Genomic DNA, 25,010 nt, shown 5'->3' with positions numbered 1-25,010 from the left:
GATAAAGCAAGAATGTGTTGTATCATGGAATGTTCCTCCCATCCGAAATAAAAGATAAGTGGATGATGGAGAAAATTTATGTTCTAGAACAAAACGAAGAGGGACACGATGCTTCTCATCACAAAAATGGTTGTGGTAAACTGATTCATATCACTCTCACATCCCGAATGACCCTAGAGGTGGACACAGACTGCAGAGAGAACACGTCTGATGAAGGTCAACCACTAATGTCACAACTGCTTTGACGTGGATGAACCAGAGTCTTTGAGACTCTTATTCTTCACCCTTGAAAGGGTATTCCCATCTCAGAAATGTATGATATATTGGCAAAATAAGCCAGAAATATCTGATAGTCCATACATGCCTTGAGCCAACGGAAACCGTTAGTTCTATTGGAGTTCTGAAAATCGCCACTCAAAAAGTTTCTTCTACATTCACAGCTGTGTATGATGGAGCCCCCTTCTTAAGATCCCAGATGTTGGACCTACACCTTATGGATATGACATAAATGTCTGAAATGGGAATACCCTGTTAACACCCTCATGGAGGAATGGACTTGTCTAGTTGCATCTTCAGGTGTTATCTCCCTCACTTATAGGCAGCAGCAAGTGCTCTGTTAAGCATGCCAGGCAGTGACATGGTTGTGGTACAGATGGGCCAAAAGCCAATAGTGGGAAAGTAATCATAATCGTGCAGAAGGATCAGGGAAGGAGCAAGATGTTAACAGGAGATGGAGCAGAAGTCAATATCACTGTGTCCAGAAAGAAGGTACCAGATATGACTCTGTGTAGTCATGAACTGGCTTTGCCTACAGGGCCAAAGTGCAGATGCAAAGTTTGCATGTAAAACACGTGCACCCCTATAACGTTCTTGACTACTTAGAATCAAAAAAATTGCTGTGCTATTTAAAAAAACAGAAATGAATGCACAAGAGAGATGGTGTGATTGCACAAGAATACAGAAAAAAAGTCAAATTGTTTTCCAAAAATGGTGCCGCTCTCATCTATGAACAGTGTCTAGCGTTACAGTCCAGTCCCATGTATCTAAGCTGCAGTGCTAGACATAACCCATGGACACGAGTGGCGCTGTCTTTAAATAAAAATCAAACCTTGTTTACAGTACTGAACAACTCCTTTGCGAAAAGGTAATTTCCACAGCCCATAAAGTACTTAAGGGTAAAATATGGAGTGGCCCAACCCATTTTCCAATCAGCAATACAGACATAAATAAGTAGGAAAGTCTAGAACTAGTTTACAGTCAAGAGGTTGTTAAGGAAAGGAGGAAAATGTCTACAAAGATCTTCCATGTATCTGGGTCATTTTGGGGCCCAGTGAGGTGCACGGATAGTAGGTACAAGCATCATCCGTGTGAGTACAATTACTATGAATAACATGGGCTTCTCCCCAGACATCCGGCAGCAGGGTAACAGAATCCACCTTGAAGCAGACGCTTCTTAACGTCGCCCATCATTTTATATAACCATTTCCAAATGTGCCCACCACTGGAGGTTTTATACTGCTTACTCCATGGTGAGGAGCAGGAGGGGGACACCCAACGTGTCGAGTGAAGGAGTGCAGGACGCTTACGTCAGAGGTGTGCTCTCATAAATTAAACATTTACCAGACTCCCACTATGAGATCTGAGTCTTGGGAATTAACCTCTCTGTCCTTTAAGATATTCATTACATAACTGCATAGGTATGTACCAGGTAATAGAAGACCATACTGACGGATGATGGATGGGTAATGTAAGATGGACGATCTACTAATCAGTCAAGTTGTCAAGGATATGTTAGAAGTTCATATCTGTGTTCTCAGAGGGGAACTAGGCTGGCTGGAATAAAAAATTATGGAAAAAGTCAAACTATCTATGGGAGAGTACACAACACTCAAAATAATATTATTATTTATTTATATAGCACCATTAATTCCATGATGCTGTACATGAGAAAGGGTTTACATACAGAGTTATAGATATCGTTTACAGTAAACAAGTTTACAGTGACAGACTGGTACAGAGGGGAGAGGACCCTGTCCTTGTGGACTTACATTTTATGGGATAGTGGGGAAGAGGCAGAAGGTAGGGGCGAGGCGGCTGCTCTGGCGATGGAGAGGCGGCGGCTCTGGCGATGGAGAGGCGGCGGCTCTGGCGATGGAGAGGCGGCGGCTCTGGCGATGGAGAGGTGGCGGCTCTGGCGATGGAGAGGTGGCGGCTCTGGCGATGGAGAGGCGGCGACTCTGGCAATGGAGAGGCGGCGGCTCTGGCGATGGAGAGGCGGCAGAATGGTTATTGCAGGCTGTAGGCTTTCTTGAAGAGATGGGTTTTCAGGTTCCGTCTGAAGGATCCGAGGGTGGTGGATAATCGCACGTGTTGAGGCGTGGAATTCCAGAGGATGGGGGATATTCGGGAGAAATCTTGGAGGCGGTTGTGTGAGGAACAGATAAGTGTGGAGGAGAGTAGGTGGTCTTGGGAGGATCGGAGATTACGTGAGGGAAGATAGTGGGAGATTAGTTGAGAGATATAGGGAGGGGACAGGTTGTGGATGGCTTTGTAAATCAGTATTAGTAGTTTGAACTGGATTCGTTGGGGAATTGGGAGCCAGTGGAGGGATTTGCAGAGGGGAGAAGCAGGGGAGTAGCGAGGAGAGAGGTGGATTAGCCGGGCAGCAGAGTTGAGGACAGACTGGAGTGGTGCAAGAGTGTTAGCGGGGAGGCCACAGAGGAAGGTGTTACAGTAGTCGAGGCGGGAGATGATGAGGGCATGCACAAGAGTTTTGGTAGATTGTGGGCTGAGGAAGGAACGGATTCTGGCAATATTTTTGAGTTGGAAGCGACAGGAGGTGGCAAGAGTTTGGACGTGCGGTTTGAAGGACAGGGCAGAGTCGAGAGTTACCCCGAGACAGCGGATTTCAGGTGCGGGAGAGTGCGTGATGCCGTTTACCATAATAGATAGGTCAGGTAGGGGGGATACGTGAGATGGGGGAAAGATGATGAGTTCGGTTTTGTCTACATTGGTTCGGTTTTGTCTACATTTTGTCTACATAATATCTACTAATACATACAGTAACTATAATCAGGGAAGAGAGGAAGCTCCATAATAAAGATCAAAATGGACTCCCATTATGGGGCTAACTTTTGCCACACCTAGTGTTGGTTTCCTCTTTTTATGATCCATTGATTCGATTCCTAGCCCAGTCCCTCCGTAGGTATACTTGTGAGATTTTGGAAGTAGTCATGGGGGAGACCTTGTAAAATGGTGTGCAAAGGGAGAATTCAAGTTCTGAGTTCCCAAGAGTCTTTTGCCAAACTCTACAAGGGGTTTTGGAGGTCTCCCATTTTTTTCCGGGAGAGTTTATAGGTAGGAGGAGGAAAGTCCTGCACAAGTTTTAACCATATACCGTATATGGGACAAACCAGGACTAAGCCTACTCTTTCCAAGGGTCTCAAAAGAGCCAAATAGTCTGCCTTGATGTTATGTATGCTCTCAGGGGCATCATGAGCCTCATGGGCCCCAGATCTACGATGTCACATTATAAACATTGGTGTCTTCTATTGTGGCAGAGTGGTTCCCCTCAGACACTAGGACTTGGAAATAAGTGTGGCCTATGCTCTCCCTATAGCTCTGCTCCTGTGCATCCTTTATGTTAATATGGCTTCTAGTATGTGCTGTTATGAGTTCACTTGGCGAGGTGGATTCTCTAAGCCGTAGGTAAGGGAGGACAACACTGACCGGAAGCGATGGCATAGTGGGCTGGATTTGCCGGATGGCACATAGAACAGCAGGGATATTAGGGATCACATTGTGATTTGGATTTACAAAGTCGCACATCAGGGTGAATACAAGGGCTTGCTTTGAGACACACATGGGTGTCTGAGTCGGCCTTAAAAGCCCTTCTTATCATGTCACTGGAGTTCGTTGGTCAACTTTTGAAACCCGGTGTGAACCACAGAAAAGAAAGGCTGCCGGAAGAGAAGGGAACTGGGCCCTGCCCTGGGGCGGAGACAACTTCGTAAGAGATACCCATTAGCTTCCACTGATACTTAGAAAATGACTATAATGACTGCAAGTGACTGATAATTATCAATTTTACTTCCAGTTGTTTTGCCACTGTTTGTTGGAATAGCAGTTCTGCCTCTGACCCTTTCCCAACTTTTGATACCTGCGTCGTAAATTATAAAAGAGCCATCTCATGTTCGATTGGTTTCTTTGCTTAAAACGACTGTTTAAAAATTAATAATAATAATCTTTATTTTTATATAGCGCTAACATATTCCGCAACGCTTTACAGTCTGCACACATTATCATCACTGTCCCCGTTGGGTTGGGGCTCACAATCTAAATTCCCTATCAGTATGTCTTTGGAATGTGGGAGGAAACCGGAGAACCCGGAGAGAACATACAAACTCTTTGCAGATGTTGTCCTTGGTGGGGTTTGAACCCAGGACCCCAGCGCTGCAAGGCTGCTGTGCTAACCACTGCGCCACCGTGCTGCCCTACATATTAATTAATACAATATTAATTATATTCAACAAGTCGCTAATAAGTAAAGCTGCCCTTTAAGATGACAGCATATATAGTACTTCTATACAGACATCGTTATCAGCCTGCTGGTTAGGTGCCTCCAGAAGGCGATGCATCATGTAAATACACCACTATCTAGCTGCGTATATGGATAGCACTTTCTGTTCTTCACCTTTTTGACAATTATTTCACAGGCACTAATATTATATGCTTCCATGTGACCGACTGCAAGATTTACTTTAAAGAAAAAGTTAAAAAAACAACCAAAAACAATAGGTGGACTTCAATATCAGAAAGAATCTTCAAAATGATACTGTACGTTTCCTTCAGCTCTGGAGAAGAGCCAAAAATACTAACTTGGCTTATGGAGAAATTCCTCTAAATTCCCTGTGGATAATTACCATTTGCAAACAGTATCCAGACTATGGACTGTTGTAAATTAGTCCAGGTGTAGTCACAGGGGCTTGGAATGAGGTCAGCAGCATTCGAATAAGAAGGTCCACCAGTTCCGTGCACAGAGCTCGGCTTTCTTCTTCATCAGGACCATAGCCTTCGAATAGGAGGACTTGAGTGATATATGGTGGCCCTTACAGTCCTTAGCATGATGTTGAACTAGTATCTTCAGTTCTGATAGGAATGTTTGTACAGTAAGTGTATTTGCTCTGTTACTTTAAGGGATGTCCTCTTCGACACAGATTTCTGCTCTGAAGCCTGAAGAATTGTCTATATAGCTCTGGGCTGGTAATAAAGTTGGCCACACTCATTAGATCCCAGCTATCTATCTCGAATAGAGAAGAGCGAATAAATTCAAGTGGAATTGAAAATTTGCATTCACCAATTTTCTGAACTGTAAAGGGCCATCAAAATGTTAAAAAATAAAAAGAAATCTATAAACTCACCTTAACGCTCTACTCTCCAGCACTTCTCAGCGCATCTTTAGATTACCTCCACTTGCGCTGAAATCCCCAAGCCTCTGACGCCGGGCTAGGACTTCTGACTTTGATGAGGCCTGGGAGGGTTCTGCGCATGTGTGCACAAGGTCAAGGCGTATGCCATGGTATCATCCTCCCAGGTCTCATCAGAGCCAGAAGACTACAGTGCGAAATGGGGTGATCTCAAGATTAGGTGAGGACCAGAAGGGTGAAGAGCTGAGGGCCCGGAAAGGTGAGTGATAAAGGGAGAATAATGATTTTTTTCTTATTTTTTAAAGCTTACCTTTAATATGCCATGGGGTCCGGAAAGACCCCGGAACGTAATAGGCGACATTAAATAAGAAAACCAGAGTGAACATGCAAATTTTAAGTTTACCTGATCGATTCCTCCTCTCTATTTCTGACCCTACCTCCCCTGAGATGGCTCAGATGAGCGTTCACATTTTTTTCAATGGGGGAGAGGAAAAAGCAGGTACCAGGCACCTCTGTCTGCAACTTATGCCCCCTAAAAATAGAAGGATGCGTTGTCGATATTCCAACTGACTGATCCTTCTTTCCCACGATGTCATCTGTTGGTGGAATAGTTGGGAGGTCTCCAGAAACCTCAGATGGTCATCGGCATGTCCAGCCAACACTCATCTAATGTGAATGGTGGAACCAATGATTGTAATGTATTTACAAAATCACAGATCTTAAGAGTTGTTTTAACAATGTTTGTCTTCGTTTTAGGTCTGACCAGTGTGCCCAAAAATATTCCAAAGGACACCACCCTCTTGGATCTACAGAACAACAAAATTATGGAAATAAAAAAAGACGATTTCAAAGGACTTACCAGCCTTTATGTGAGCAATACTTTATATTGTAATTTTCTGCCATAATATTTTATCCAGTCCTCCGAGATAATCTCCAAATCAAGATGAGTTAAAGAGGTTGTCCCAGCTTAGGGCACAAGTCTGCAGTCACTCTATATGACTGCAGACTTGTAAATCCTTAAAGTGTGCACAGTGCATGCTGTGAGGATTCTTCGGTGCTGGGGTTAGGCGAATTACATACATCCAGCCACATTCCAACTAGACGTATTCACACACGTCTAGTAAGCATGTGACCGCATGTCCATAAATAGCATACTTGTGGTCATACCTGCTCCTAGCAACAGAGAATCATTACAGCACACACACTGCACACTGTGAGAATTCACAAGTCTATAGTTGCAAAGTGACTGCAGACTTGGACCCCAAGCCTCGACAACCCCTTTAAGAATTTTCTAAAGACATCACAATGAAGTAACAAAATATTTTCCCCATTTTCACTATGCAGATCTCTTACCGAAGCATTCTATGTCTTAGAGATGTTGTCAACCAGTATACAGTTTAAAGTTTATAGACAAAGGTTCCCTACTCAGGATACGCATGTATGGCTACACACTGTGACATGGCCTATCAATGCATTTCTGTGATGTAATACCTCATTTCTCCTGCGTTGGCACTGCAGAGAAATGTAACACTTAGAGAAGTAATATAATAAATACACCGGCGCTCCAAATGATAGTGGGTGTAGGAGTGGGGGAAGCTGCTGGTGCCTAGACGGCTACTGCGCCAAGCCTGTCATATATATGCAAAAGAATAAAACTAGAAGTTAGGCCACCGCGCTACCTTTCTCCTAAATAATAAATATAGTGAACTAAAAAGTACCCACAAAAGGATTAAAATAAAGCACTTACTTAGTGGTTTAAGTGCCAAAACTTTGACTGCGGAGACTTGGTGAAGCGCTGAGGAGGTGAAGACAGCCGCTCCTCCGTGAGTCCGAGGTGAGGAGGTCCGGACGGCGGCGTGAAGCGACAGGCCCGAGGGGAGCGTCCTCCCTATTGGCGCCTGGCTGCCACGCGCACGCCAGGAATGTAGACAAGCGGCGTCCTGGCCAAGGGCGCCGCTACATTGCGACGGGGAATAGGGGGGCGTGGTCTGGGTGACGTCACCCGGAGCTACAAAAAAATTGAGCAGAAGACGGGTGCCGAACAGGGCCTCTATTGCCTACGCGTTTCGAAGGTCACCGGACCTTCTTCGTCAGGGCTAGAGGTCCCTGGCTGTCTGCTGCTCTATATAGGATATAAAGGCGCCGCCCACTATTCAAAAGAAAAACTAAATGCATATGTGTGCGTGAGAGTGTCGCTAGGCGACAGGGAGAGGCTGTAAACTTATAAGCCCATAGACCTAATGGAATACCTTAGAATAATAGGTGGTCTGTGCTACTATGTACTAATCTAAAAAAAAAATTATTTAATAAATACATTAAAAAATACATTTGAAAGAGGCAATTGCTGTAAAAATATGTAAAAGAAGGGGGGGGAGAATTTTTATATAATTTATTAAAAAGGGGAGAGGGGAAAGAAAGAAAAAGAATACTTCTAAAATGTCATACATAAATAAATAACTATTTAAAAGCATAAAGCTCCAATTCATGATTCAGACCCTTAGGGGCCAGGCTGTCCAGCATAAAAATCCACCTTGATTCGGTGCGTGACATTAATTTTATGTAGTCACCTCCCCTCCAGTTTTTTTGAACTACTTGGATGCCGCAGAATATTAATCCCTTAGTGGACCTACCGTGGTGCTCCCTGAAATGCCTGGAAAGGGGGTGGCCAATAAAGCCTTTTTCTATATTATTGAAGTGTTCTTTCAAACGGTCCCTCAGTTTACGTTTAGTGTGACCCACGTAAATTTTACCGCAGGGGCATTTGATCAAGTAGATGACTCCTGACGACCAGCATGAAATTTGGTCTTTAATAGTAAATTCCTGAGTGGCGTTAGAGTTAAAAAATTTAAACTGTTTTATTTTTTTAAAATTTGTGCGCTCACAACAGGAACAAGTGCCGCAAGGTACAAAGCCTGGATTCTTTGAGGGTATACTCTTGGCAGGGCCCTTGTTGGTAGTTGGAGCTATAATGTTGCCTATTGTTTGTGATTTTCTAAAAACAAACTTGGGGCGTTTTGGTAGCAGTTCCCCTATCGCTTTGTCCGACTGGAGGATTGACCAGTGTTTATAAATAATTTTGGTAAACTGTTTGTATCCATGATGGAACTGCGTAATAATAGGTAACTGATAAATTTGTTTAGGGATATCAGTTGGGATAGATTTATCCCTCGTTGTTCTCTGTACTAGGGTATCCCTCGATGTTTCATAGACCTCCTGATTAGCCACATCCAGCAGGTCTTTGGGGTATCCTTTTTCCAGAAATTTCTTGGTAAGTTGTTCTGCTTCTATCATATAATCTTGTTTTTTAGTGCAATTACGTCTTACCCGGGTAAATTGACTTTTGGGGATATTAGTCAACCAAATAGGATGAATAGTATATCATCGATAAAACGCCTCCACATGATCAAACCAGTATCGGGGCTTTTTGTGAGCGAAATATGTAGCTCCTCCCACTTGGCTACATAGATGTTTGCGTAGCTGGGAGCGAAACAAGTGCCCATAGCCGTGCCCCGTGTTTGGAGGTAAAATTGGCCATCATGGATAAAATAATTATGTTCCAAAATAAATAAAATACTTTCCACAATGAACTGGATCTGTGGTTTCTTGTGGGTGGCCAGTTTATTAAGATAATGTTCTGCCGCTTCACATCCTTTTGAATGATCTATTACTGTATACAGTGATTTTATGTCTAGTGTCCCCAGTGTGAAGCCACTTTCCCATTGGATTTTTTCCAATATTTGGAGCACTTGACTAGTGTCTTTAAGGTATGCGGGGATAATAGACATGCATTTTTGGAGGTGTGTGTCTATGTAGCGTGACAGATTAGCTGTCAGGCAATTGATACCCGAAATAATAGGCCTCCCAGGTGGGCGCATTGCATCTTTATGGACTTTAGGGAGGTAGTAGAACACTGCCACACTGGGGGTTTTATTCATGATGAATAGAGATTCTTTTTTATTTACAATACCTGAAGATTTGCCTCGTGATATTAAAATATTCAAATTTTTTGTATAACGTTCAGTAGGGTCACTATTTAGTTTCCTATAGGTAGTTTCATCATTCAGGAGTCTATCAGATTCCTCCTGATATGTGGTTTTATTGAGAATAACAATCCCACCCCCTTTATCCGCTGGACGTATAATAATATCATGATTTACTTGAAGGTCCAGCAGTGCCTTTCGTTCAGAATTATTTAGATTTTGGGATATATATTTGGGGTTCTTTTTCCTCATTTTCCTAATATCCTGTGTGACCGCAGTTTCGAAGGACCGAAAAGCATTTGAATATTCTTGTACGGGATGAAATGTAGAGGGATTGGATAGCGAAGTCTGTATGTATTCATGAAAAACAGGATTAGGGACTTGTGGTGCTTTTTTAAGGAAATATTTCTTAATGGCCAAATTGCGCAAAAACTGCTTCATACTGATGAACAGGTTAAAGGGTTTTGCTGTTGTGGTTGGTGCAAATTTCAGTCCCTTTTGTAGGAGGGACTTTTCGTTGTCTGAAAGTACATGCGAACTCAGGTTAAATATTTTTTGGGTGGAGGGGAGGGAATTTTTTATTTTCTTTTTGGAGAGTTTCCCCCCCCCCCCCCCTCCTACCTCTTTTGGTTTTAGAATATTTGACCGAAAAAAATCCCGAATGATTTTAGTCTGTGTTTTAAGTCCTCTCCCTCTGTTTGGTATAAGGCTGGAGATTTTTCTGTTATTATTTTTATTTTTATTATTAGTGACCCCTTCTGGTCTTTTAGGGGGGATTTTTTGTTGTCGTTTTTGAGTAATGGGGGTATTGGTGCCATATATTACTTCCATCAATCTTTTATTTTTATCTGAATAGCCATTGTGGGTTACTAGATTGGGCGCCGTACTTGCGCTCTGGCTCGATCCAGGTAATTCATTACTCCTAAAAGTCATCCGTATCATCAATTAGAGATAGTGGGGCATAATAATTGGAGGTGGAAGCAATAGGAGACTCTTGTAGTTCTAATGGTGGCCCTGAATGTTCGTGGGTACTATAATTGAATGATACGTTGGCTACTTCTGAATTAACAGACGGTCTGATGTTAGCCTGATTCCTATTACCAATGGAAACAGGTGTATACTGGGTGGAATTCGTGTTGGTATAAGTTGAAAAAATTTCCGAGCGATCTAGCGTATTGTGTGTTGGAGTTTCGTTGTATTCATCTAGGACTACAAGGTCCATAGAAGCTTGATGCATACTAGCACAAGGCGAATACGTTTCCCGGCAGTACGCCATATTATCAGAGAGTGCATTAGGCACCCTATCTCTGTGAAATTTCCTCACTTTTTTGGCTATGATTTCTTTCTCTTTTTCTTTTAATCTAATCAGTATGCTATCAGTGAGAGTTTGAAAGTCAGCCATATTTTCATACTCATCAAGCTGTTCAAAAAGCGCAATAATTTGTTGGCTAGTGTGATTCAATTTTATCCTCCGTTTGTCTATGATAAATTGCAAAGTTTGCTTAGAAAAATTATTGAACATATCATCCCACTCTTGCTGTATTTGGGGGTCCCCGAAGTCCCCTGCTAGGGATTTATAAATCACCAGTCCCTTCGGAATAATGTTAGTCTGTACATATTTCTCAAGTGTGGCCACCTCCCATATGTCCCTCATTTCCGTTTTTTAGACCTAAACATCTTTATTCAAAATAACCGGATACTAACTAAATGTCACCATAAACCAGTAGACTCCAATGGATTTATTGACATTAACAGCTGTCATCTACCTATTTGGTTGACTAATATCCCCAAAAGTCAATTTACCCGGGTAAGACGTAATTGCACTAAAAAACAAGATTATATGATAGAAGCAGAACAACTTACCAAGAAATTTCTGGAAAAAGGATACCCCAAAGACCTGCTGGATGTGGCTAATCAGTAGGTCTATGAAACATCGAGGGATACCCTAGTACAGAGAACAACGAGGGATAAATCTATCCCAACTGATATCCCTAAACAAATTTATCAGTTACCTATTATTACGCAGTTCCATCATGGATACAAACATTTTACCAAAATTATTTATAAACACTGGTCAATCCTCCAGTCGGACAAAGTGATAGGGGAACTGCTACCAAAACGCCCCAAGTTTGTTTTTAGAAAATCACAAACAATAGGCAACATTATAGCTCCAACTACCAACAAGGGCCCTGCCAAGAGTATACCCTCAAAGAATCCAGGCTTTGTACCTTGCGGCACTTGTTCCTGTTGTGTGCGCACAAATTTTAAAAAATAAAACAGCTTAAATTTTTTAATTCTAACGCCACTCAGGAATTTACTATTAAAGACCAAATTTCATGCTGGTCGTCAGGAGTCATCTACTTGATCAAATGCCCCTGCGGTAAAATTTACGTGGGTCACACTAAACGTAAACTGAGGGACCGTTTGAAAGAACACTTAAATAATATAGAAAAAGGCTTTATTGGCCACCCCCTTTCCAGGCATTTCAGGGAGCACCACGGTAGGTCCACTAAGGGATTAATATTCTGCGGCATCCAAGTAGTTAAAAAAAAACTGGAGGGGAGGTGACTACATAAAATTAATGTCACGCACCGAATCAAGGTGGATTTTTATGCTGGACAGCCTGGCCCCTAAGGGTCTGAATCATGAATTGGAGCTTTATGCTTTTAAATAGTTAGTTATTTATGTATGACATTTTATAAGTATTCTTTTTCTTTCTTTCCCCTCTCCCCTTTTTAATTATATAAAAATTCTCCCCCCCCCTTCTTTTACATATTTTTACAGCAATTGCCTCTTTCAAATGTATTTTTTAATGTATTTATTAAATAAATTTTTTTTTTAGATTAGTACATAGTAGCACAGACCACCTATTATTCTAAGGTATTCCATTAGGTCTATGGGCTTATAAGTTTACAGCCTCTCCCTGTCGCCTAGCGACACTCTCACGCACACATATGCATTTAGTTTTTCTTTTGAATAGTGGGCGGCGCCTTTATATCCTATATAGAGCAGCAGACAGCCAGGGACCTCTAGCCCTGACGAAGAAGGTCCGGTGACCTTCGAAACGCGTAGGCAATAGAGGCCCTGTTCGGCACCCGTCTTCTGCTCAATTTTTTTGTAGCTCCGGGTGACGTCACCCAGACCACGCCCCCCTATTCCCCGTCGCAGTGTAGCGGCGCCCTTGGCCAGGACGCCGCTTGTCTACATTCCCGGCGTGCGCGTAGCAGCCAGGCGCCAATAGGGAGGACGCTCCCCTCGGGCCTGTCGCTTCACGCCGCCGTCCGGACCTCCTCACCTCGGACTCACGGAGGAGCGGCTGTCTTCACCTCCTCAGCGCTCCACCAAGTCTCCGCAGTCAAAGTTTTGGCACTTCAACCACTAAGTAAGTGCTTTATTTTAATCCTTTTGTGGGTACTTTTTAGTTCACTATATTTATTATTTAGGAGAAAGGTAGCGCGGTGGCCTAACTTCTAGAAATGTAACACTTGCTACTGGGTTTCCAATCTGGACCCACCAGCTGGGTACTTTGTGACCAGCTTAAAGGGATGCGAATATCAGAAAACGATCTATTGTTTAAGTCAGATTTTTGTGCTACATGTATTTAAAAACTAAATTAAAAAATTGGATTTTTTTTCTACATCACAATTTGTAATAAAAAGAAAAATGAAATCTTGTACTTGTGAACTCTGAGGCTTTTTTTTTTTTAGACCCAAACTTCCTGTTTCAGGAAACACCACATGTACATTAGCAGCAATGATCAGACCCCGACCCTATATTTTGTATTGATGCATCTAATGGGCATGTGCAAAGGTCATTGTGAAGGAAGGGGGCGCAGAGGAGCTGAGACATCGCTTATTGTGATTGGTGGATCCTATATATCAGTTGTCTATAGAGGTGTTGCCTATCACTGTAAACCTGCCTCTGCTGATAAGGAAACTGCTGAAAACTCTTCCTGAAAACATATTAAGTAGGAACCTATAAAAGTCCCAGCAGCCATCGTGAAAATTGAAAAAGTACTAATTTTGTTATTTTTTTTTTATATAAAGATAGATATATGAAAAAAAAATTATCAAAATAAAAAAATAAAACATTTAAACACAAAAACCTGATTATAACAATAGGTCATTTTCTGACAAGTGACGACCCATTCTCTTTAAGGGTACTTCCATACTGGACTCATACAAAGTTTTAATTTTTATGTTTTCACATGACTTCTGTGAAACTTGCGATAAATTAAGGTCTTGTTTTTCCTTTGTAAATCGTCTTTCTCACGACGCTAATGATAAATGGGCCCCATTGTTCTTTCCCCATTTGCTGCATTTGATTGAAATGTGATCTGTGTGTAGGAGCAATGACAGGGAAAGCACAAAGAGTAATGACACCTAGACTATGACACTGTGAACGCACAGCTAATACAAAAGCATAAAAACGAGACAAACAATGGAAGTCAGAAGTTAGCAGATCCTGATTCTTAGTTATTCCAAATTTAAAGTGAATGCCCGCTCTTAAAGCTGAAAGACAGTTTTTGCTATCAAAATCCATAGATCTAATATTCATAGTATGATGTTTAGTGGTCAGGGTTTTACTTTACTGATACAAAGTTCCAAAATCCCATTCAAAGACATAGAGTTCAATGATAAAAGAGTGGCTACCTGCAACCACCACTAGGGGGAGCTCAGACGCTTACTGCATACATTGATGCCCATGAGCGCCCTCCAGTGGCTGCTGGGGGTAGCCATTTTTTTAAAATTATAAACAGGTTAAGTGATGGTGAGTTGCATGTGCACTACAGCTCCTTTTAAAGGGGATGACCCGCTTAATCAACAGGACATGTGCTGAATATATGGTTACTGCTAAGTCCTTTACCAATCCTGAAATCAGGCGTCACAGTGTTCCCTTGTAAATAGAGCAGTAATGCACTTTTACTGCTCTATGGGGCTGATGGAAAAGCTTTATCCATTATCCTGTAGAAGTTAATGGAACAAGATCACGCATTGCACAATACTTCTCAATTCATAAAGGGAATTTTAGGGTGTTCATTCCCAGGATCGGTTAGGAATTAATTCCTTTATTATCTATCCTGTTGATAAATGATACATGTATTTAGTGGGGAAACTCATTTAAAAGGGGACCTGTTGCTAGGTCAAAGTGGACAGTTTGGGCGATTTTGTTCTTCCCTCTGCTCCCCTTATTATTAATATAACTTTTTTTTTTTTTTGTATCCACCACTCGGTTGCAGAGATAGGCTTTTTTTTATTTACGGCAAATGTTTATGGTCTTTACAAAAGGGGTGGTGCTCAGAACATAATAATACATTGCCGCCTAAAGACACGCCCCAGAGGATCCTGTGAGCCACGCCCCCTTAGTAAAAACCATAAATATTAGCACTAAGTAAAAAGGCCATATCTCTAGAACCATATAGTGGATTTAAAAAAACAAAACAAAACAGTACTCAGGGGAACAAGGGAAATAAAATAAGAACAAAAAATTGTCACTTTTAAATTGGTGACAGGTCCTCTATGGGACTGATGGAGAAAACTGATCACTGCACTTGGCTATCTCTTTCTGTCTGTCCCATTTACTTTGAGTGGAGGACGGCGGTTCTTATGGTCAGTCGGGGGTCTACAACGATCATACAGGCAGCAGGGCCCACAGTTCAATAATGCCAGTGCATAGCCTTGCCTCCCAGGCCTCATTTCAGCTGTAATAGCTATGTTACTTGTGCTGGTTACTGTGTATTCATGTTTAGAAGCTATTGGATAACCAAAAACAGTTCTCCATCTCCTCCAAACTGGCTATGGATTAGACTGCCTTTCCCAGTTTACAGATGGAGGAACAGCTCTGGGGCACATAATGCAGCAACAGGAGAAAAAAAATGATGAGAATATGAAAAAAAATGTTGAGTTGGTTCAGAAAATAGCTATGGGGCATGTACAGAATCAATGATATTACAATTAGTAGAGAGACAAACTTTCATCTCAGATAGTAAATCTATTTCCGTTTGTTCTAGGCATTGGTTTTAGTGAACAACAAAATCTCCAAAGTCAATGAGAAGGCATTCGAGCCGCTACTGAAGCTGCAGAAGCTGTACATCTCTAAAAACAACCTCGAAGAGATCCCCAAGAGTCTACCCAAGTCTCTGGTGGAACTACGCATTCATGAAAACAGAATCAAGAAGATCCCCAAGGACGTGTTCAACGGCCATAAGAATATGAACTGCATTGGTGAGTTCGGATGTGTATGAAACATCACCTGTGTTGAGAATGGGGTCTCCAAGCTCCTGCCCTGTCTAATGAGAGGACCACCACAGAATGAATTAAGAGGTACCAACTTCGGGCACGTGAGCGTCATCCTCACAAGTCTTCTTTGTCCTGATGTGGTGGCCAACAGCCAGGACCGGTGGGGAGGAACCATTATTCTCAAAATAGGCACAGGTTAGCAAGGTGGGACCTGTACTAACTAGACCTTTATGATATACCTCTATTTACCTGCTCTATAAGTTCTTATGGCACCGGTCTATAAAATTAGTAATATCTAGTGGTCTGAATGTAGAGCAGTCCAGGTAAAACACAAATAACTAACAAGACATTGAAGAAACACTAAATATAGAGATAAAAAAATAAATAAAATATGGAAAGCAATCTTCTGAATATATCCCAGGACGTCAGCTATGATCAACCCCCTCCTCACTATTATGTGAGTTTCTGCAGCAGGAGCCTCCCCCCCTCTGCCTTATCAGTGGAACACATTTTAATCACTAATAAGGGAGGACAAAAGGTTCGGCTTTAGAAATTCAACAGGCCAGAAGCTTCTCTCCCTGACATCATCTGCAGGAGAAGATTCAGGAGGGTCCTGAGCATGTTAGCAGATCCCCCTGAGATTTCGGCTGACTAAAGGTACTGTCACACTAGACGATATCGCTAGCGATCCGTGACGTTGCAGCGTCCTCGCTAGCGATATCGTCCAGTGTGACAGGCAGCAGTGATCAGGCCCCTGCTGGGAGATCGCTGGTCGGGGAAGAAAGTCCAGAACTTTATTTCGTCGCTGGACTCCCCGTAGACATCGCTGAATCGGCGTGTGTGACACCGATTCAGCGATGTCTTCACTGGTAACCAGGGTAAACATCGGGTAACTAAGCGCAGGGCCGCGCTTAGTAACCCGATGTTTACCCTGGTTACCGGGGACCTCGGGATCGTTGGTCGCTGGAGAGCTGTCTGTGTGACAGCTCTCCAGCGACCAAACAGCGACGCTGCAGCGATCCGGATCGTTGTCGGTATCGCTGCAGCGTCGCTAAGTGTGACGGTACCTTTATGTGTATGGGGGCCTTATCTCTGTTATCTTCAGGATCACAACTAGAAAATGCTGCATAAAGCCAGCAAGTTATTTCCCATAGTCTATCTTCACCAAAAACTGAAGTCAGAAGAACCTCTAACCATCCATAGTGATTGGGAACAAGGGAATAATTATAGTAGGTGCAGGACTTGCAATTGCATCTGAGTTCTGGAGCCTAAGAAGGCCCAAAAGGTCTCTATGGTCCATATGAGAAGACCAATAAAGACCAGTGATAGTTGGGGCACCTACAAGCTTCAAATCATGCCACTGATTGTGTATTGCTTTTTTTTTTCCCTTTAGAAATGGGAGGAAACCCACTTGAGAATGGAGGTATTGAAGCTGGAGCATTTGATGGACTGAAACTCAACTACCTTCGTATTTCAGAAGCCAAATTAAGCGGAATTCCTAAAGGTAATAATATCTGGAGTCCTTCAGCACAGGAATCTAGAAAAAACAAACAAATAAAAAACGTCTTGTATGTGTCAATCTGTGACTGGAGAAGGAAATATCCTGAGAAGAGGGTGGAGAGCCAACAGCTTGTACCAATAAACCATCTCTATCTCATGTGTCATCATAGATCAGCCATATTGGAGACGAGCACATGTTTAAAAGCTTTGTGGTTATTGATACAAGGTGCGAGGAACATTTCTAGGCCATATACGAGTTACTTAATAATCTCCTTATCTAGGGCTCTGCAAAAATGTAGACATCAGTTCTCAGTCAGTGTCATGAGGATCCAACAGACTATAGGTTGGGTGTGCAGATTTATTTTAGTTCTATCCATACAATCCATCCATAAAGACTTCTATACTTTAAAACATATGGCTCAAAAGCAGAAAAATGCACCTTCTATATTAATAAGCATGTGTCCAGAGCAAGGGCATAAGTACAAAGTAACGTAGAGGAAGCTCATGTGACTGGTTTCCAGCCTCTGGAGAGAGAAGGTCCAACCCAATGTGGAGTCACCATGGATGGTAAGGACCTACACCCGTATCCTTTCTCTGCATGGCCGATAATGTTTTTAAACAAGAGAACAATTGGGGATCATGGTAAGGATATGTATGGGGCAAACAGTCATCAAATTTTTTTATCTTAGGCAGCTATAGGTGTGGCTGTGCCAATTAGCACCAAAAGGAGGCCTAGTTTAATCTTGGTTCCCCCTCCTTTATATCCAGGCAAGAGCAAGAAATCCCATAGGGGAAGATGTATGCTTCTATAGGGGAAAATATATGCTTCTTGTCTCTGCTTGTCCAACACCGACCACCTCTAGGCCTCAAAGGTGCAGAATGTAATGCCAAAGTCAGATGTGTTGTTTCAGATTACAGTTTGTTCACACAGGGGTGTACAAAGAGCAAAAGGGACCCCATTACAACATCAAAATGAGTTTCTTTTACTGGTTCTTGTCAAAACAGTCCATCATCCCTGAACTGGATCGGACAGCACTTATTGCATTCTCTAATCCTATTCATTGAAGGACAAATTGAGGGCAGGACACTGTGGCCATTCAAACAGAGGGAAATGACTACCTTGAGCTTCCTGATCATTGACCCCTTGGGCAATGTAAAGTAAGTTACACTGTCCACAGACTCCCTGGACTAAGGCTACACTGTCTACAGACTGAATGGACTAAGTTTACACAGTCTATAGACTGCCTAGACCAAGGTTACACTGTCTACAGACTGTCTGGACTAATGTTACACTATGGCTGGTCCGAACAACGAAAGCAATTGTTACCATCCACCTCTCGTGTCTCCCCCTTTTCCTCATAGTCTGTAAGCTTGCGAGCAGGGCCCCCATTCCTCTTGGTATCTATTTTGAACTGTAATTTCTGTTATGCTGTAATGTCTATTGTCTGTACAAGTCCCCTCTATAATTTGTAAAGCGCTGCGGAATATGTTGGCGCTATATGAATAAAATTATTATTATTATTATTATTATTATTATTACACTGTCTATAGACAGCCTAGACTAAGGTTACACTGTCTACAGACTGTCTGGACTAATGTTACACTGTCTATAGACTGCCTAGACTAAGGTCACACTGTCTATAGACTACCTGGCTCAATTTACACAATCTACAGGCTGTCTAGACTAAGGTTAAACTGTCTATAGACTGCCTAGACTAAGGCTACATTGTCTATAGACTGCCTAGACCAGGGGTCTCAAACTGTATTGCTCAAGGGCTGCAAACAGGTCATGTTTTCAGGATTTCCTTGTACTGCACAGGTGATAATTTAATCACCTACTCATCATGTGTGTAGGTGATTAAATTATCACCTGTGCAGTACAAGGAAATCCTGAAAACATGACCTGTTTGCTGCCCTCGATGAATGCAGTTTGAGACCCCTGGTCTATACTAAGGTTACACTGTCTACAGACTGCCTGGGCTCAGCTTATACTGCCGGCAGGCTCCCTAGACTAAGACTACATTGTCTGTAGACTGTCTAGACCAAGGTTGCACTGTCTACAGACTGCGTAGACTAAGGTTACACAGTATATAGACTGTCTAGACCAAGGTTACACTGTGGGCAGGCTGTCTAGACTAAGTTTACACTGTCTGTAGACTGCCTAGACTAAGTTTACATTGTCTATAGACTGCATAGACTAAGGTTACATTGTCTTCAAGCTGATTAGTCTAAAGGTTAGTAAATAAGTCTCCTTGCTTCCATTTCCACCTCCAGTATCATGTGGTATACTTGTTTTAGGATGTTCTCGAGTCATAACTTGACATTTGCACCTAAACTAATGTGTTATATTTGCCAGGTCTACCAAGCAGTCTAAATGAGCTCCATCTTGACCATAACAAGATTCAGGCAATTGAGATGGGAGATCTAAGCCAGTATAACAACCTTTACAGGTAAAATATAAAGCTTAGTAAACTTGTCTTCCTTATGACTAGCCCAAGTGTCTCCCATTATGCTTATAATTTTCACATTTGGGCATCACTGACTTGAAAAACATCTTGTAGGATACAAAGTAAGACATCTAGGAATAGAAATCCAAGATGGGTTCAAGTGCTCCACTGAGCACCATCGCACCTTCTTTGGGGAATTGGTAAGGGTTCAAAGTCTCGGGCATTCACCTCTCACACTCCATGCTACCAAACAGAAGTACACCGCTCAACTGTCCCAATCTTAGTCCTACAGATATGATTCTGGCATTGGAAGGAGAAGGCCAGGCTGAAAATTGACCATAGTTCTTCTAATAAGGGGCCTTTTTAAGTCTGACTTTAACCCATTATGGGGTACATGGATTGAATTCATGGGAATTCTGTTATGAAAAAAGTTGGATCAAAATTACACTCCATGATAAACTATGCCCAAACATTAAAGCAACATGTCTGTATTATTGTTAACATTTTATCTAGCTGGAAAGAAATCTTCCCATCTACCATGGGATTGACTGAAAGGAAAATAATTAGTCAGCCATGCATATGAGCAAATAAATTAGAACTATAAACTATACACAGACTTTTAGTAGCTAAATAAACCCAAGTTTCCTGCCCTTGCTCTCAACTCTTGCTTTTATATTGCAAGAATAAATTCGAGACCTGGAGAATTCCCAACAGGCATGGAGAAATAGCTAATATAATAGAAATGCCACCACCACAACACAAGTTCTTCACTCCTCCAACATCTTCCGATACGATTAACGGTCCCAAACTTGGGCCATAGGACAGTTCAGTGTAAGATCTGAATGGTTTCTAGAGAGACTTGTCTTCTGCTATTTTCATAGTTGACTTATGTTGGGGTTAGGAAAGTTGTATTACAATCCTTATAGGTCCCTGAACCTTGTAGTATCCATCTTCTTAAGAGAACAGATACTCAAAACAACTTCAGGAATTGCCATAACTAGGATAAAAAATGTTCATCACCTTGGCTTGTTTTTCCAGTCTGACAACGGTCTCCGTTTATGCGATATTCTAGGCTAGGACTTGGATTCAATAACATCAGAGCGGTAGAAAATGGCAGCCTTTCATCCCTGCCCACACTCAGAGAACTTCATCTGGACAACAACAAGCTCTCGAAAGTTCCTCCAGGACTTCCTGACATGAAATTTCTCCAGGTGAGATTAATTTTGAGAAGAGGGCCTTTCAAACTCTTACACTCGGGACACGAGTAACAGGTCCCAAGTCAAAAATAAACTTCTATATGATGACCCAAAAAATAAAAAAGCTCATATTGATGACATCTTATCCAATAATTATGGGCTAGCTATAAGAAGCACATAGATCACTTGACAAATCATAAACTGAGATGCTGTCTGTCAATTTGAGACACACATGTGACCTCTTATATCTAGAGAAGTCATTAGATTGTGAATTTTATAGAAAAAAAAAACATCAAGGGAATTTTAGTAAAGATGGTGGGTATGACCAAGTGGTATTAGGAAAAGGTTCTTGTGCAAAGAAGTCTACATCATGACCACCATCCTTTCACCAATATATAGAGAAGTCTCATTTAGCGGAAACATACAGGACAGACTGTCTCCTCCTGGATTCAGAGGCGTAACTTGAAGACCCAAGGTAAAATCCCTAACCAGCCTCTCCTCACGTTATGTGCCATTTATGCCTCTGGACCTGGGTGCCTCCACAGCGCCCCCATTAGCCCAGTTTGTACAGAATGAATCCCCTCCAATATACGGAGATAATGGTGGACATATGTAAGAACCAGATGACGTATGACTTTGCGTGGATGCTTGGGGCCACCTTCATTCTAGCAAATTGGGCTCACGGTACAAAACCTGACACGTTGAAATTAAGTTGAACTTTTCCTCCGACTTGGTGTCAGGCATGCAGCGGCGATTTATTGATTTCCCATGAAGCCACAGATTGCAAACAACATCTATTACAGCTCGAGTCTTAACACCAGGCTTTGCAATTAACGAAAAGGTCAGAGTTGTGAGCTGAGCGTTGTCGGGACCACAGGGGAGGCTGTAGTGTCGGAAAGCAGGGGGATCTGTAAAGGTAAAAGCTTTGAAATTGCTGCTAAGGGAAAGGCGATTACTGAAATAACTGCACCGGGTAAAAACAAATGTAGTTCCCTCATTAACTGGTACACGGCATACGCGGCGTTCGACATACCATTATATACATGGCTGCAGAACATGGTGGTACTTTTCGAAGAATAAGAAATGAAAACTTTACTAATTGCGACAAGTTTATTTAGTCATCAAATTAATCTTTGTGAATACAGCATCGGAGCACTACATGTGGTGAATATGTTCCCGAAAAGATCTATGTGACATGTAACCCGACATCCGTAGCTGTAAAAACCTGTATAGGAAATCATGTAGGTCCCAACTATCAGGGGTCTTTAATAGTATCGGTCTTGACATATGGGTCACAGAGACCGTTTAAGCCCCTATAGACTCCAGGGCCCTGGTGTGACTGCTTCCGCTAAAAACCTAAACCATGCCGTATTTGGAGTAAGCTTTCCCACCTACAAAGAATGGAGAGGTCTGTAATTTTTATCCTAGGTACACTTCACATGTGAGAGACAGAATCTAAAAAAAAAGTAAAAAAATCACATTGTATGATTTTTACATAATTAATTTGCATTTTATTGCATGAAATAAGTATTTGATCTCCTACCAACCAGAAAGAATTCTGCCTCTCGCAGACCTGTTAGTTTTTCTGTAAGGAGCTTCCTACTCTACACTCATTACCTGTATTAATTGCAGCTGTTTGAACTCGTTACCTGTATAAAAGTCACCTGCCCACACAATCCATCACCCTCCAACCTCTCCACCATGGTCAAGACCAAAGAGCTGTCTAAGGACAACAGGGATAAAATTGTAGACCTGCACTAGGCTGGGATGGGTTACAGGACAATAGGCAAGCAGCTTGGTGAGAAGGCAACCGCTGTTGGCGCAATATTAGAAAATGGAAGAAACACAAGATGACTGTCAATCTTTCTCGGTCTGGAGCCCTATGCAAGATCCCGGATCGAGGGGTAAGGATGATTCTGAGAAAGGTCAGGAATTAGCTCAGGACTACACAGGAGGACCTGGTCAATGACCTGAAGAGAGCTGGGACCACAGTCTCAAACATTACCGTTACACACTACGCGATCATGGATTAAATTGCTGCAGGGCACGCAAGGTCCACTGCTCACGCCAGCACATGTCCAGGCCCATGTGATGTTCACCAATGACCATCTAGATAATCCGGAAGAGGCATGGGAGAAGGTCATGTGGCTAGATGAGACCAAAATAGAACTTTTTTGTATCAACTCCACTCGCCGTGTTTGAAGGAAGAGGGATGAGTACAACCCCAAGAACACCATCCCAACCGTGAAGCATGGTGGGGGAAACATCATACTTTTGGGGGGACTTCCTTGTATAGAAGGGTGGATGGATGGGGTCATGTATCACAAAATTTTGGTCAACAACCTCCTTCCCTCAGTAAGAGCGTTGAAGATGGGTCATGGCTGGGTCTTTCAGCATGACAATAACCTGAAACACACAGCGAGGACAGCTAAGGAGTCGTAAGAAGCATTTCAAGATCCTGGAGTGGCCTAGCCAGTCTCCATACCTGAACCCAATAGAAAATCTTTGGAGAGAGCGGAAACTAAATATTGCTCAATGACAGCCATAAAACCTGAAAGATCTGGAGAAGATCTGTATGGAGGAGTGGGCCAAAATCCCTGCTGCAGTGTGTGCAAACTTGGTCAAGAACTACAGGAAACGTCTGACCTCTGTAATTGTAAACAACAGTTTCTGTACCAAATATTAAGTTCTGTTTTTTCTATTGTATCAAATACTTATTTCATGCAATAATATGGAAATAAATTATGTAAGAATCACACTATGTGATTTTCTGGATTTTATTGTTAGATTCTGTCTCTCACAGTTGAAGTGTACCCACGATAAAAATTACAGATCTCTCCATTCTTTCTAGGTGGGAAAACTTGCAAAATCAGCAGTGTATCAAATACAGTTGAAACCAGAAGTTTCCATCCACTATAAATATATATATATATATATATATATATATATATATATATATATATATATATATATATAGACATCTGCATGTTTTGTTTTTCTCAATATCTGACATGAAATCAGAATAAACCTTTCCCGTTTTAGGTCAATTTGGATTACCATAATTATTAATATTTGCCAAATGCCAGAATAATGAGAGAGAGAGAGAGAGAGAATAGAAATAGAAGACTTCCGGCACAGGAATCCTTTTTCAGTAAAAAATTATTTCTTTATTTAAACATCTTCAGCAATCAAAATCAACATCATGGGATCATGGGGACCCCCCCATAGGCCTGACGTGTTTCAGACCCAATAAAAACCGTCCTTCCTGAAAGGCCTTTGAGGAAGGACTGTTTTTACTGGGTCCAAAATGCGTCAGGCCTATGGGGGGTTCCCCATGATGTTGATTTTTATCGCTGAAGATGTTTAAATAAAGAAATATTTTTTTACTGAAAAAGGATTCCTGCGCCGGAAGTCTTCTATTTCTATTTGCACACATGTGGTAGTCAGCCACTGATCTCCAGACACGGACGGTCTCAGGTATATTTTGGTGAGCAAAGTTTTCTTTTCCCTTTTCCCCTTTGCTATGTTGTTAGAGAGAGAGAGAATGTTTTAAGGCATTTTTATTGCTTAATGGAAAGTCAAAGTCTACATACATTTCATTAGTATTTGGTACTATTGCCCTTAAACTGAATGACTTGGGTCAGATGTTTGGGATATCCTTCCACAAGCTTCTCACAATAGTTGGTCAGCACTTGGGCCTATTCCTCCTGACAAAACTGGTGTAACTGATCCAGGTTTGTAGGTCGCCTTGCTCGCACCGGCCTTTTCAGCTTTGCCCATAAATTTCCAATAGGATTGAGATCAGGGCTTTGTGATGGCCGCTCCAAAACATTGACTTTGTTATCCTTAAGCCACTTTGTTCCCATTTTGGCAGTATGCTTCGGGTCATTGTCCATTTGGAAGACCCATTTCTGCCCAAGCTTTAACTTCCTGGCTGATGTCCTGAGTTGCTTCAGTATTGCCATATAAATCTTGCTTTTCTCATGATGCCATCTCTTTTGTGAAGTGCACCAGTCCCTCCTGCAGCAAAATAAAGCTCACGACATGATGCTGCCACCCCCATGTTTCACAGTCGGGATGGTGTTTTTAGGCTTCCAAGTTTCTCCCTTTTTCCTCCAAACGTAACAATGGTCATTATGCCCTAAAAGCTCAGTTTTAGTTTCATCAGACCACAAGACATGTCTCCAAAAATTAAGATCTTTGTTCCTGTGTGAATTTGCAA

The 25,010-nt window shown here is 42.0% G+C and overlaps 1 protein-coding gene and 1 long non-coding RNA gene across 3 annotated transcripts in view; one reads left to right on the top strand and one right to left on the bottom strand.

Moving 5' to 3' along the window:
- Positions 1-25,010, bottom strand: part of LOC138662540 (uncharacterized) — an 86,905-nt gene that overhangs the window by 20,261 nt on the left and 41,634 nt on the right. The gene's annotated exons all lie outside the window — the stretch shown is intronic.
- Positions 1-25,010, top strand: part of BGN (biglycan) — an 87,353-nt gene that overhangs the window by 58,576 nt on the left and 3,767 nt on the right. For both annotated transcript variants that reach the window (XM_069748308.1, XM_069748309.1), the window contains 5 exons: positions 6,183-6,295; positions 15,417-15,630; positions 17,039-17,149; positions 19,502-19,595; positions 20,665-20,803. In XM_069748308.1, coding sequence (XP_069604409.1) covers positions 6,183-6,295; positions 15,417-15,630; positions 17,039-17,149; positions 19,502-19,595; positions 20,665-20,803 — 671 coding nt within the window. The remainder of the gene's footprint in view (positions 1-6,182; positions 6,296-15,416; positions 15,631-17,038; positions 17,150-19,501; positions 19,596-20,664; positions 20,804-25,010) is intronic.

The sequence above is a fragment of the Ranitomeya imitator genome, chromosome 2, assembly GCF_032444005.1.
Source record: "Ranitomeya imitator isolate aRanImi1 chromosome 2, aRanImi1.pri, whole genome shotgun sequence".
In the NCBI taxonomy this organism is placed as follows: domain Eukaryota; kingdom Metazoa; phylum Chordata; class Amphibia; order Anura; family Dendrobatidae; genus Ranitomeya; species Ranitomeya imitator.
The sequence above is the reverse complement of the archived record's forward strand: the minus strand, read 5'-3'. Positions and strand labels throughout refer to the sequence as shown.